At 41.3% G+C, this 13876-nt stretch overlaps 1 protein-coding gene across 6 annotated transcripts in view; it reads right to left on the reverse strand.

Annotated features, from left to right (window-relative positions):
* PPP2R2B (protein phosphatase 2 regulatory subunit Bbeta) overlaps positions 1-13876 on the reverse strand; it is a 527754-nt gene that overhangs the window by 486818 nt on the left and 27060 nt on the right. For 2 of the 6 annotated variants that reach the window (XM_053566002.1, XM_053566000.1), the window contains exon 1: positions 12756-13065. The exons of 3 other annotated variants lie outside the window; for them this stretch is intronic. Coding sequence is in view for 1 of the 3 variants with exons in the window: in XM_053565997.1 (XP_053421972.1) it covers positions 12756-12834 (79 nt within the window). In the remaining 2 variants the exon portion in view is untranslated. Of the gene's footprint in view, positions 1-12755; positions 13229-13876 lie in introns of those variants that run through there. One more of the 6 variants, XM_053565997.1, reaches the window with a different exon arrangement.

Below are 13876 nucleotides of genomic sequence, written 5' to 3' on the forward strand. Positions count from 1 at the left end.
GGCTTACAGGCCTGGGCTGGCTTGGCTTTGCTTGCCCAGTGTCTTTTTTTTTTTTTTTTTCGCCCAGTGTCTTTTTTTAACTGGGTTGTGTTGCCTTTAGGCAGAGCTTACATTTACAAATTGACAATAGCCAGTGTCCTGCCTTTGTTGGTTCATGATACCTGGGAAGGTCCTGCAGGATTGTACAGTGAGGGTTCCCACCCATGTGCTTACCCAGCCTGTCACCCGGGTTACAGGACCATGAACAGTGGGATAATTACTTAACATAGACGTGCCTTCCTAATCTTCACTCACAAGACTGACTTTTGGTCAACTCTCCCTTGAGAGGGTCACCTTGCAGTTTATATATGAATAGGCAGAGCTGAGCAGATGCACACTTCTATCTAGAGGCTGTGACGCAGCAGCTATATCTTGCTGAATAAATATGATATGAAAACACTCTTAGTGGTTCTGGCCTAAGACAGCTTTTCTTTTTCTTCTAAATATCCTGCTTTGCAAGTGCTGTGTCTGGAAGAGCAAACTTGCTCCTATGCCTGGAATGTTCACTGCCTCTTCCAAACAGAGCATAGCGTGTTCCTGCCATTGCTCACTGAGAATAAAAATTGCTTTGTACATCAAGATGATGGGCAGGTTTCCATGTTCATATGACTGTCCTATTCAGATACAATCAGACATTCAGGAATTTGGGGCATGCACAGAGCCATCTACAAGTCTACTATTGTAATGTAGCAGTAAGGGCTATTTTTAGAGACCACGTATTTCTGTCGATGTCTCCTTCTCCCTAAAGTAAAATCATGTGGCTGGGTGCTATGGCTCATGCCTATAATCCCAGCATTTGGGGAGGCTGAGGTGGGAGGATAGCTTGAGGTCAGGAGTTCAAGACCAGCCTGGGCAACGCAGCAAGAACCCCATCTCTACAAAGAAGATAAAAAATTAGCCCGGCATGGTGACACTCATCTACAGTCTCAGCTATTCAGGAGGCTGAAATAGGAGGATCATTTGAGCACAGGAGTTCCAAGCTGCAGTGAGCTATGATTGCACCACTGCACTCTAGCCTTGGTAACGCAGCAAGACTGCATGTAAAAGAAAAAATAATACAGTCATACACCACACTATGACACTTTGATCAATAATGGACAGCAGATATGGTAGTGCTTCCTTCCATAGATTTTCATGCCATAATTTTTACTGTACCTTTTCTATGTTTAGATATGTTTTGATATAAATACCATCGTGTCATTGTGTTACAACTGCCTGCAATATTCAGGACAGTAACATGTTGTCCAGGTTTATAGCCCAGGAGCACAGACTGTACCACGTAGCCTTGGTGTGCAGTGGGCTCTGCCTCCTGGTCATGTGGAAATGTTCTCTCTGACCCTCCCACAGTGTCGAAATCAAACACAGCCTCACCGTTAAGCAGTGTCCATCTGTCCTCAGCCCCTCTAGTTTATTGTCACACCTTCTCATACCACAATTTGAGAAATATGATCAGTTTTTTCAAAATTTATACTCTTTAGTTTAAGGAAAAAACTCCACAGTTCATGTCACAGAGTCACACAGGGACTACATTGCTCCATAGCCTCATTTTCCATCATGCCCTTTCCTGGTCTCTGTGCTAGAGACTGACTTTCCTCCAGAATCTGGCATCTGGCATCCACCATGGCTTTCTGATTGAGTAGGCCTTGCAAACATACTCTTCTTCACCTGAAAAGTCCTATTTTTTCCTCTCCCTTTGCTCTGGAGACACCTCTTTAGGGAAGCTACCCTGATCTTCTGTGCATAACAAAAGCCCATCAGACCTTGTCCCATGCAGCATTTGTCACAATGTGTATCAACCCATTAGATTAATTCGCCTTCCATAACTCCAGGAACCACATCTATTTTTACGCCTGTGAACCCATCACCCAGCTGACATCTGACACATAATACTGATGTCTATTTGTATTTTTTAAATAAATAAATACATAGATGCATAATTTTACTTGCAAGGAGGTTTACTGACTATTGCATATGCTCCTAAAATTTCCCAAAAAGTGTTATTCCGTGTATCAACAATAAGATTCAGAGCAGGGTTTCATCACATCTTTGAAGCCATTTATTTATTTGCCTCCTGTTTGCTTTTCCTACTAACTGTGCTTTTGCAGACACTTGTGAAGATAAAGGCCTCGGCCCTTTCAGCCCATCTTTTCTCCTAGCTCAATCTGCCAGAGAAGAAACAATGACTCAGAAAACTAATGGGCCAGTCTCTCTAACGATGGCAATGATTTCACTGCCGGTGATTTTTCTATTAGATTTATAAAATTGAGTCAAAATGAAGTAATTGCCTTGGGGCACAAAAAATGGATCCAGAAACACAAATCAAAACAGCATTGACCAGTGTATGTTACAGGCAAACACAAGTGAAAGTGATTGTAGGTTGAAAGAATCAAAGAATACAAAGAAGAGCTTTTTATGTTGGGAAGCCGGTAAAGTGGGAGGAACCCAGGATTTGCAATTGGACAAGCTTGGTGTCACGCTGGTAAGACCTGGAAAAAGATGCTGTCAGAGTAAGTTAACAGGTACCCTCTCCTAGGTGGCTCCAGGCATGTTCCATTCATTGCCTTTAATACTTATAATTAACATGAAAAAGAAGCACTTCCTTCTTAAAGTTGAAAAAGCAGGTTTTCAGAGGAAAAATAACTTTAGTTATAATTGGAACTCTCATTGATCTGATTCCAAAGCCAAAGACGTTTTCAGCTAACTACTTCATCTCACCAGTCCTCTCTCTCAGTTTTTTCACCTTTAAAGTATGGATAATAATAGGCAGCATTGTTGTGATAATTATCTCCACAGGATAATACAGAGTGAGTACTGGGTGCTCATTTGGTTTTCATTCAACTTGAATTCCTGTCCTCTCTCTTTCTTATCAGCTACTGAGTTCCTTATGGATTTTATTAGGAACTCCTGAACATGGGTCACCATCCAACTTCTAGTTTAATGTGGGAAGATTCAAGAAGGGGACATACTTCACAAAGCACGTACCACTTAATCTGGCATCCTCATCACCAAGTTTTATCATATCCCCATCATAGACTCCAAGCAGGCTTAACCAATTGCCCAAGTCAGTGTCAGAAGAGGACTGGAATCGAGGTCTCTGGCCGGCAAGCCCAGGACTCTTCCCAATCACCACATTGTATCAAAGCACACACAGGCCAAGAACTGATTTCTGGGGCCTCTACTATTATGCAGAGTATTTTTTTCAATTTCAGATTATTATGAGGGTGCAAATGTTTAGGTTACATTGTTTTCATTTCTAAGGTAAAGTTCAAGTTGTTGTTGAGCCCTTCACCCAGGGGGCCTGCTGTATACCCTAATATTGTGCACATTAAGTGAGAACTTGCCAATTACCCTCCCTCCTCCTCTTTCCCTTTCACTCCCTCCCTCCCCTTCACTGGTACATACATGTGCTTTCCTTTTTTGTGTGTGTGTGGTTGTTTATACATCAGTTTCATATTAGTATGGAGTGCACGGCATACTTGCTTTTCCTTTCTTGTGATACTTTACTAAGAAGAATGTGTTTCAACTCCCTCCAGGTAAGTGCAAAAGATGTAAAGTCTCCATCCTTTTTTATGACCTAACAGTACTCCATGGTCTACATATATCACAGTTGGTTGATTTGTCAATCATGGGTTGATGGACACTTGGATTGTTTCCACATCTTGGCGATTGTAATATCCAGAATATTGATAATAATAGCTAACTTTCATGGAGCTCTTAGTTTGTACTGGGGGCCACACTATATACACAGTATACATTACCACATTTACCCACCAAAGCAACTCTAATATATGCATGATTTCCCCCTTTGTCATAGGTGTCAACATCAAACCCAAGAACTTGAATGGTTTAGCCAATACCTGAACATGATCTCCTGAAAATTCACAGCTACTTGGAAGCAAATAAACACTCAGTAGAGTTCCAGTGACTTCCTAAATGGTTGACAATGACATTGATTTTTCTTAGGGAAGCCACTTTTCTTGCAAACATCAGAAGCTTTGACCAAAAGTAACCTGTCTCCAGCTGTAGGATTTACTCTGTCATTTTAGAAAGACCTAGGTGATCAATTTTTTCTCTCAAAACCCTTCCCTTGAGCTTTCGGTAGATTCCTCTACTCTGACTATTGTTAAGTTGCCACCTCTGAATGCACAAAAAACTCACTTGGGGAACCTTCAAAACTAGGATTCCTGTGGCCTGCTTCTAGGCAATCTGATTTAGTAGGGCAATGGTGAATACAGATAATTCTCATACAGATCCAGGGTTAACACACATTGGTAAGAGTTGTGCATATGCCTGTCTCACACTGGCTAGACTATAGCTTCTTAAAATAGGGATGAGTCCTTTTCATCTTTTAATTGCCTGTGTGCTGAAATATTGCAGGCAGTATTGTGGGGTGGATGAGCACCCGAACCCTGGAGCTAGACAGTCTGAGTGCAAACCATGACCTACCATGTTTTAACTGTGTGGTTTTGCATAAGTTACTAAACCATCCTGTGCCTTGTTTTCCTATCTGTAAAATGAGAAAAAATGAGTAGTACTTATCTTGTGGCATTTTTGTGAGATTTATGTGAGGCAGTGACAATAATGTGTTGAGTACAGAACTTGACATGTAATGAGCCTGTAATCTACACAGACAGGTAAAAAACAAATCAATCAACATAGGACTACTAAGGCTTATTTGTGACTGTCACCGTGTCAAAAGAAATAAAAAAGAAATAATACGATGCCCCATTCACTGATTATTCACAGACATTATGCTACAACATTATTTTGTTCACTCTCACAATAATACTTTGATATATTACTGTGAGAGAAGAAAATAAACCAGTTGAGTAATGGAAGGTCATCCAGCAGGTAATTATGAGCTGAGATTAGAACTCTAGTTTGTCAGGTTTCAGAGCCCATTTTCCCTACTTTTTTACTAAGACTTCCTATAAACATTCATTCATACATCCATTCATCAATCCACAAATATTTATTACGTGGCTACTATGTGTTAGAAATTGTTCTGGCTACCAGACATATAGGAATGAACAGAACAGAGAAAGCCTTTGCTTTCATGTGGCTTACATTCTACAGGGGTAAAGAATAGGCAATGAATAAGTGAATGGGTTTATAACAGGTCAGGTAAAGATAAGTGCCATGAAGGAGAAATAAAAAAAGATAAAAGTAACAGGGTTTTTGGGCTGGGATATGTTGGGGCAGAGGGAATGAGTACATGTGTGTGATATTTTAGATAGGAAGACCAGGAAAGGATTCTCTGATGAGGAAACATTTGAGTGATGGATGTGATAAGATGTGATTGGATTCTGGATATTTTTAGGAGGTTAAACCCAGAGGATTTACCACAGAGTTGGAAGAAGGATGTGAGAGAGAGAAGGAAAATGAGATGACTCCAAGGTTTTTGGTTTGAGTAGAGAGAAGAATGGAATTCTATCTTGCTTCCTGAGCTGGAAAAGAATTCTGAACAAACATGGTCTTTTTAGGAGGGGAATCAGGACCTCTGTTTTGAGATTGCTACTGTGCATCTAAAGGAAATGTTGGGTAGGCAACTGGATGTATAATTCTGCATTTTAGGAGAGAGGTTGGAATTGAAGATATATATAAATTAAATATATGATATTCAAGAATAGGGGACTGAACAAGGTCACCTGGAAGCAAGTGCAAGTTAAGAAGAGGACTGAGCCCTAGGCTCCAATATTTACAGTTCAAGAAGATGGTAGAGAACCAGCAGGGAAAGCTGGGAAGGGCTGGCCAGTGAGGGAGAAGGGAACACAGGAAACAGAGAGGGACTTGAGGCCAATACAAGGAACTCCTTCAGGAAGGAAGCAGCCATCAAGTGTCAGTCAGTGAGGCTGAGAGCTGTGGTGTACAGAGGAAGAAGATGACTACACTTGGCCCCATGGTGGTCACTGGCGACTCTCATGAGAGCAATGTTGGTGGAGTGATGGAAAGAAGAGTGAATCAGAGGAGAGGAGGTGGTGACAGTGGGTGTAGAGGACTCTGTCAAGGCATTTTTCTGAAAAGGGTAATGGAATGGGGCAATAGCTGAAGGAAGACACAGGCTCATGAGATCAATATCTAAAGTGAGATGACTTACAGTGTTTGTGGGCCGAGAACATGCTCCTGTAGAGAGGACAAGCCCGGTGCTGACAGAGTGGGACAGGCCCAGGTGGGATGTGCTCGAGCAGGGAGAGGGCATGGGATCCAGCTCAAGAAGAAGGTTGGCCTTAGATGAGAGCCGGAACCATTCAACCACTGCTCATAAAATTCAAAAAGTGTATTTCAGACATAAAGCAATATCGAACCATGTAAGGTTTTGTCTCACTTAATCCTTGCAATAACCCCTTGAGGTGAGTATTACTATTTCCATGTTACAGAGAAACACAATGTGCTTTTGGGAAAGACTTTAAAATGTGGGTGTACATTTGTAAGATGCAAGAGAAAATGAGTAGTCAGGGGAAGCTGTGGGACGAGGTGCATATGATGTGGGCTACAAAGAATCTGTTGGTTCTAAATATGTGGAAGGGACTGAGAAGAGACTTCTAAAAGCATGAAAAATAAGAATAACATAAATATGAAAAAGGCCCCAAATATAGTAACGAATCCTTTCTTAACATGCACCCTGGAACCAGATTGCATGGGTTCTAATCATAGCCCTTGCATTTAACAGCTGTGTAACCCTAGACTAGCCACTTGACTTCTCTGTGACTTGGTTTTCTCACTTATAAATGAGGATGATAACAGTATTTACCCATTGGATTTTTGTGAGGAATACACACACGTATGCAAACACAAACATACACACCCAGCAATACCTACATTCATATACACATAAGGTAGAATTGTGTCTTGCAAATAGTGTTAAGTTTTACTTATTATTGTACTATTATTTATAATATAATAATCAGAACAAACATGCATTTTTCCTTCACGTACATGTGTAGATGTACAGCATGCCTGCTTTTGGGTGTCATCAGAAAACATTCTGCTTTAAGATATTTCTTCTTCTTGAAGGAGCATGAGTGATGGAATGTAGGGGAGTTCGTTCACTTACTCTCCCATTCACTCCTTCATTTAAGAAATATTCCTATATCACAAAATCTCAAGACCAGAGATGTTGGCGTGGATGTGGAGAAAAGGGAACACTTCTGCACTGCTGGTGGGAATGCAAATTAATACATTCCTTTTGGAAAGATATATGGAGAACACTCAGAGATCTAAAAATAGATCTGCCATTCAATCCTGTAATCCCTCTGCTGGGCATATACCCAGAAGACCAAAAATCACAACATAACAAAGATATTTGTACCAGAATGTTTATTGCAGCCCAATTCATAATTGCTAAGTCGTGGAAAAAGCCCAAGTGCCCATCGATTCACGAATGGATTAATAAATTGTGGTATATGTACACCATGGAATACTATGCAGCCTTAAAGAAAGATGGAGACTTTACCTCTTTCATGTTTACATGGATGGAGCTGGAACATATTCTTCTTAGTAAAGTATCTCAAGAATGGAAGAAAAAGTACCCAATGTACTCAGCCCTACTATGAAACTAATTTGGGGCTCTCACATGAAAGCTATAACCCAGTTACAACCTAACAATAGGGGGAAGTGGGAAAGGGAGGGGGGGTGGTGGGTAGAGGGAGGGGGATCGGTGGGATCACACCTGTGGTGCATCTTACAGGGGTATTTGTGAAACTTGGTAAATGTAGAATGTAAATGTTTTGGCACGGTAACTGAGATAACGCCGGAAAGGCTATGTTAACCATTGTGATAAAAATGTGTCAAGTGGTCTATGAAGCGAGTGTATGATGCCCCATGATCATATCAATGTATACAGTTATGATTTAATTAAAAAAAAGAAAGAAAAAATACAACAACAACAACAAAAAAAAAAAAAAAAAAAAGAAGTATTCCTTGAGCATCTACTCTAAGTTGAGCTCTGTGCTAAACCAGGATGCAGACTGAAGAACACAACAGAATCCCTGTGCCCAAGTTGCTCCTGGCCAAGCAGAAGACAGACACGTACGTAACCAGACTGCTCCCACGTAACCTGAAGGCCGTCCTCCCTCCGACACTCAGCAGGAAGCCTGCAGTGCAGTGCGTAGTTTAAGTGCACTGATTTTAGAATCCAAATAGTTTGAATTTGAATCTTGGCTCTGCCGCTTTGCTAACCGTGGCTCTGGGCAATTTCTGTCTGAGTCCATTTCCCCATCTCTAAAATGGAGGTGATGGTGTTTAGCAAGAGACAGGTGTTTAGCAAGGGCTGTGAGGAGCAAAGGAGATGGTCGGGCGCAGCCCTGAGCACACTGGCTTTGTGTGCCGAAGCTGCCGCTTCTCATTTCTTCTTCCCACTTTTACTGTGGTTTGTGTGACTCATCACAGCAGCTCCATTTTTGGAGTTGTTGAAGTCTTCCTCGAAAGACTTGACTGGAGCTGAGTTCTCAAGGATGAGTAGGGGTTTGCCGCATGGAAGTGAGACTGAGATGGTTTAAGGAAAGGCAGCGCATGTGGCGAGGCATATTACCCTCGTCCCTTTAGGAAAAGAAAGTGCCCCTATGGATTTTTTTAGATAACAAAAAAAGGTCCACTGCACAGGACCGGGCAAGGTTCCTTATACTTTAGTGACTACCTCATGCTCATTCCTCTGGGTTTTTGCTTCTCCTGCCTTACATTGAAAACAATTTTTTCTTTTTTTTGGGCTGTGATGGAGATTTTGTTTTTACAATTCAGATACCATTTTCATCGATGAATCCTTCCCTATCAAGGGGGAGGGAGTTATGTTCTCCCTAAATGAGGTCCACAAAGAGGAAAAGACAGTTCAATCATCTTCTCAAAACTCTAATTATACATCAGCATTGTTGGTGCCCTTGTTTCTGTTTGTGTCCTCTTATTTCAAGTTAAAAAAGAGCCTTGTGGTCATACTGGTCCCTTAAAATATGGCTACGGAACGCTCCCTAACGCACAATGACTAACACAACTTGAGTTTTTGTAGGAGGGCATACTTTTGGCAATGTTTTTTACATATGGTTTTAAAATCTATCCACACAACAGCCTCGGTATTTGCCATCTTTCATTCAACAAAAATAACAAAAATTTATCACATACCTATTACTTCCTAGTGCTGGAAGTACCATAGAGAGTAAAATTGTGCATGGCTCCTGCCCCCATGAAGCTTTCAGGGTAGCGGGGGGCACGGGGGGACAGATATTAAAACAGTCACATCTACTTATTCATAACAACAAGCAAGAATAAGTGCTAGACTAAGAACCCAGCTCTTTAAGAGCTCTGAGCAGCTGAGGGTCTGGGATTGCTCCTTAGCTGGAGCTGAGAGTTGAAGGCTGGCATTAACACGGCAATGGGGCAGAGGGGGAAGAGAAGTGTCCCACATGTCTATGGTTGGAGAGAACATGTTGAGGAACCAAAGAAGGGCCAGTGTCTCTGGAGGTCACGCAAGGTGGGGTACCTTTGAGAGCAGGTAGGAAAGCCAGGCAAAGGTCAGAGCACACAGGGCCCCGAAGGCCAGGAGAAACCATTGAGAGGTTATAAATGTGAGTGTGTTTGTGTTTGAAGGGGTGGGGTGCTCATATTTTAAAAAATCATTCTGACTGCTCCATGGAGATATCTGCCAAATCTCCATCTGATGGGTGAAAAAACAGGCTTGAGGGCTGAGAGTGAGTGAGAAGAGGAGAAAAATAAACCAAACTAATATTTATGAACCACATGTTGGTGATTTGCCCTATATAAAAATGAGTTACAATATATAATGTATTCAGATAAGTAAGTACAGTATGAGTAAAGGCTGATTATTATTATCATCACTATTATTATTACCCTGTGTATGGCATTCTGAATATATTTCTTTGCAACCATCCTATGGATATGATTACCCATATTTTACAAATGAGAAAACTGAGGCTCAGACAGGTTAAATAATCACCCAGCATTCCTCAACTGACATGTACCAGAGCTAGGATTCAAAGCCTAAGATCTCTCTACATTGAAAAAGCAATGTCAAAACAAAGTTGGGAAGACAACCCGAGTCTTCTAAGTGGGGTGGTTCTGTCCCATAAGAAGCCCAATGTACTCAGCCCTACTATCAAACAAATTTATAGCTTTCATATGAAAGCTATCACCCAATTATAGCCCAAGAATATGGGAAAAGGGGAAAGGGAGAGGCGGGCAGGGGGCAGGATGGGTGGAGGGAGGGTAATTGGTGGGACCACGCCTACAGTGCATCTTACAAGGGTACATGTGAAACTTACTAAATGTAGAATATAAATGTCTTAGCACAATAAGTAAGAAAATGCCATGAAGGTTATGTTAACCAGCTTAATGAAAATATTTCAAATTGTATATAAAACCAGCACATTATACTCCATGATTGCATTAATGTACACAGCTATGATTTAATTAAAAAAAAAAAAGCCCAAATGTTGTTGAAACTCCTGAATTTATCCTAGAACTGCTCTTATGGAAATTGTGCAGGTCATTTGTATTTATTTGACTTTCACAGAGATGTCCACAAGTTATTCATTCTCCACTTTTTCAATTAAATAAAATAAAACATGGAGTTTACAGCCACAATTTTTCCAGAAGGACATGAATTTTTCCAGGATAACGTGATTACTAATCATACAAACACAGAGACACATAAAACACAAACTCAGGCTCATTCTGACATATTTTTCTCCTCAGACAAATTTTAAATAATTGTGACTAGTTTTTTTGTGACACAGTGAGGAAGGCACCCATTGCTTAAGACAGCATAATAAAATGTAGATATACAAGAAAACGTGTGGGCAAGGGACTCACCAACGGAGAGAACTTATCACCTACTGAACTTTAGGAAGAACTTTATTTATCTAATTATCGCATTTAATTCTCAATCTCCATAGAAGTAGGTCTTTTTATTTCCACATTATAAATAAGTTTGCTTATAGAGCAGGTAAGGGACTTGGAGTGCTTGCTAGCTATCTGCTCATGCCTTGTCCATTACCCCCAGGGCCCCCTCCATGATATTAATATTTGACAGCTGCTAATAAACCCCGTGGCTTTATTAAGTTTATTTGACTTTCACAGAGATGTTCACAAGTGATTCATTCTCCACTTTTTCAATTAAATAAAATAAAAACATGGAAAAATAAAACAGTTACATTTGATTACAAAAAATACTTTAAAAAGTTCTCAGTGTAGTGCTGTTTTTGTGTATCTGATGTAAGATATCTAGTTTGATTAATATACGAAACAGCAATGAATGGAACCAACTGTTTAGGTTCTTAAAGTCCAAGCTGGGAGGAGAGGGCAGAGGGACCAAGCAGCACAGAAGTAGCTGGGCAGCTTCCAGCGTGGGCTTAGGTTGTTGGTGTTTGGGAAGTTCTCCTGGAGACTTCAGTCTATGTCACTCTTTCATCCTTCCTCTCCCGTCAATATATACAAATACTAGGTTTCTCTCCATGGCAAAAAAAGATTTTTCAATGGGCCATTTCCTTTAGCCACTAAATGAATTTTCAAAGGAAATATATAACTGTAAAATATCTATGAGTTATCAATGTCTATGAAAAAATACCATCCTCGGTCTCAATTCGAGGGGGATCCCAAAAGTCTATTGCCTTTTTCTGGGGACACTGGGAATCATCCTAGAGTAAAATGTATGCTTCTCATTTTATTTACACAACTCCCAATTCCAGGCTCATACTCTGAGGATAAGAGACAAGTGTGGGTTTTCAGAACAGGCTGGTCACCAGCTCCGTCCCAGCAGAGTGTGGCTGGACCTGAGGTGGCGTCCACTACCCTCAGCCTTACTTCAATCAAGTGCTGTTGCAGGATAATCCTTAAGGTTGCAGAATGTCTAGCCCATTGCTTTTCTTGAAATCACTCTTTTTCTAGGACATAGCAAACCTAAAGAAACAGGCAAATCCTATACAGAAGGTGCATACCTGGCTTCTGACTATAGAAATATTGAATCCTGCCGTGCGTAGTTGAAGGGGAACTACCAGAATGTTTACGAGGCACACACACGCGAGGATGCATATCACCTTAGGCTAGAACACCCTGCAGCGGAGATCCCCCCAAAACACAGGACCAGGGAAATGCATACAGCTTCAGCTTCTTTAAAGCATTAACTTCTCTTTAAAGCATTAACTCAGGACCCTCACAAACCACATTTCCTGCAAGTGCTGAAACTCAGCTGTGTTCTTACCACCCTGTAACCCAAGTACAGACTCCAAGTGAACCAATCGAACCATCAACACTCCAATCATGATGTACCGAGCTGATTCTATGTTGCTAATTGCTTTCTTGGGCATGCACCAAGTTATTAAACAGACAGTGAGAAAACAGAGAGCTCGGATAGATGGACGTGGCAGCATCTACTGAAATTTTTGTTTGCTTAACGTTAGTTCCAATGACTTGTTTGCATGTCAAATGAAAACAAGGGAAATTGGCAAAACATTTCTGAATTATTTCCTAATCAGCTGTGTCAGCTTTGAGATTACCTTTACAACGTTATCGTGCTCTTCAGAAAATACTTCCTTTTCCTTGTACAAGACAGAGTGATTTTAAAAGCGGATCTAAGTCTGTCAGATACAAGCTTTTGCCAGGAACGGCAGTCATGTAGTAGCTACAGAGAGCAGCATCAGCAAAACCTGTGGGCAGTCAGACAGGAGCCCACTTTCCCACCCACCCAGACACTCTCCCTCTCTGGTCTGTACCTTCTGTGTGGCAGCTGGAGGAAAGGATGGTGTTCGGAGGTCTGAAGATGTAAGGCAGGTAACGAGAGAAGCATTTCATCTTCCAAATAAAAAATAAAAATCTAAAAAAAAAACCAATCTCCTGAATCCATAAGGATTCTCTCGGCCCTTCAAGCTGGCTACATCACCAATATGTTTATGTAGGTTCTCTCCCAGATCTGCATAGCTGGGGAGCCCGAGGAATAACTGGAGATGGGTCCCATTTTGCCATCAGCGCCAGGAAGCACTGCCTTACATTTCTGCATGCAGCTCAAACTCAGAAGCCCCCAAGCAAGCCGGGATATAGCCTCTTCATTGGCTGAAGCTCCTCTGAGCAGGATTTGCTGAGTAAGTCAGTCCTGCCTGTAAACACACACTGAAATGCTCTGCCTGAAACCTCTACCTTTTCCCATGTGGTCAGTTTCTCTTTTAGCAAGAGAAACCCAGCAGGATATGGGAGTACTGAGGATAAGTGACCATCTCTTATTTAGCTCAAAGATCAGATGAAACAAAGACAGCATAGTGTTCCACCCTGGAGAGAGCCGGCTGTGAAAAGGAGCCCCCGTACACCGTGGATCTCAGGAATATTAAAGTACAGTGCAATGAAATGGGTCTCTGTCCTGGCTCAATGTAGATTTAGTGCTCTTTTTTTAATACGAAAGCCCAAACAATAGGACCATTTATCATTTAGGTGAAGCCAAAAGCTGAGTTGAGCGGTTGGTGACAGAGGACTAACACAGACAGATTCTGTGCTCCATGACAGTATTTTTTTTTTTTTTTGTTACCAGCTCTAATAGGGAAGCAGTAACTTAGTTTTGAGTTATCCATAGTCCAAATATAAAGCCACAGTGCAAGAATACAGGCTAAACTCAAGAGAACTAACCCTTCACCAGCCCAGGTACCCCGATGGCATACAAAACACGTGGAAAGTAAGTTGATCCAAGGATTACACAACTTTACCAAAACTCTCACTGAGATTTCAAATGAGAGCAACAGAGAGAGGGAGGGAGAGAGAGAGAGAGATTATTAAAGGACATGACCAGTCACCAAATACAAGTAGTTTGGGATCAGGGAATAGTTTGGTTCTGCCCCATGACATAATA

Source organism: Nycticebus coucang, chromosome 17 (genome assembly GCF_027406575.1).
Source record: "Nycticebus coucang isolate mNycCou1 chromosome 17, mNycCou1.pri, whole genome shotgun sequence".
Taxonomy (NCBI): Eukaryota; Metazoa; Chordata; class Mammalia; order Primates; family Lorisidae; genus Nycticebus; species Nycticebus coucang.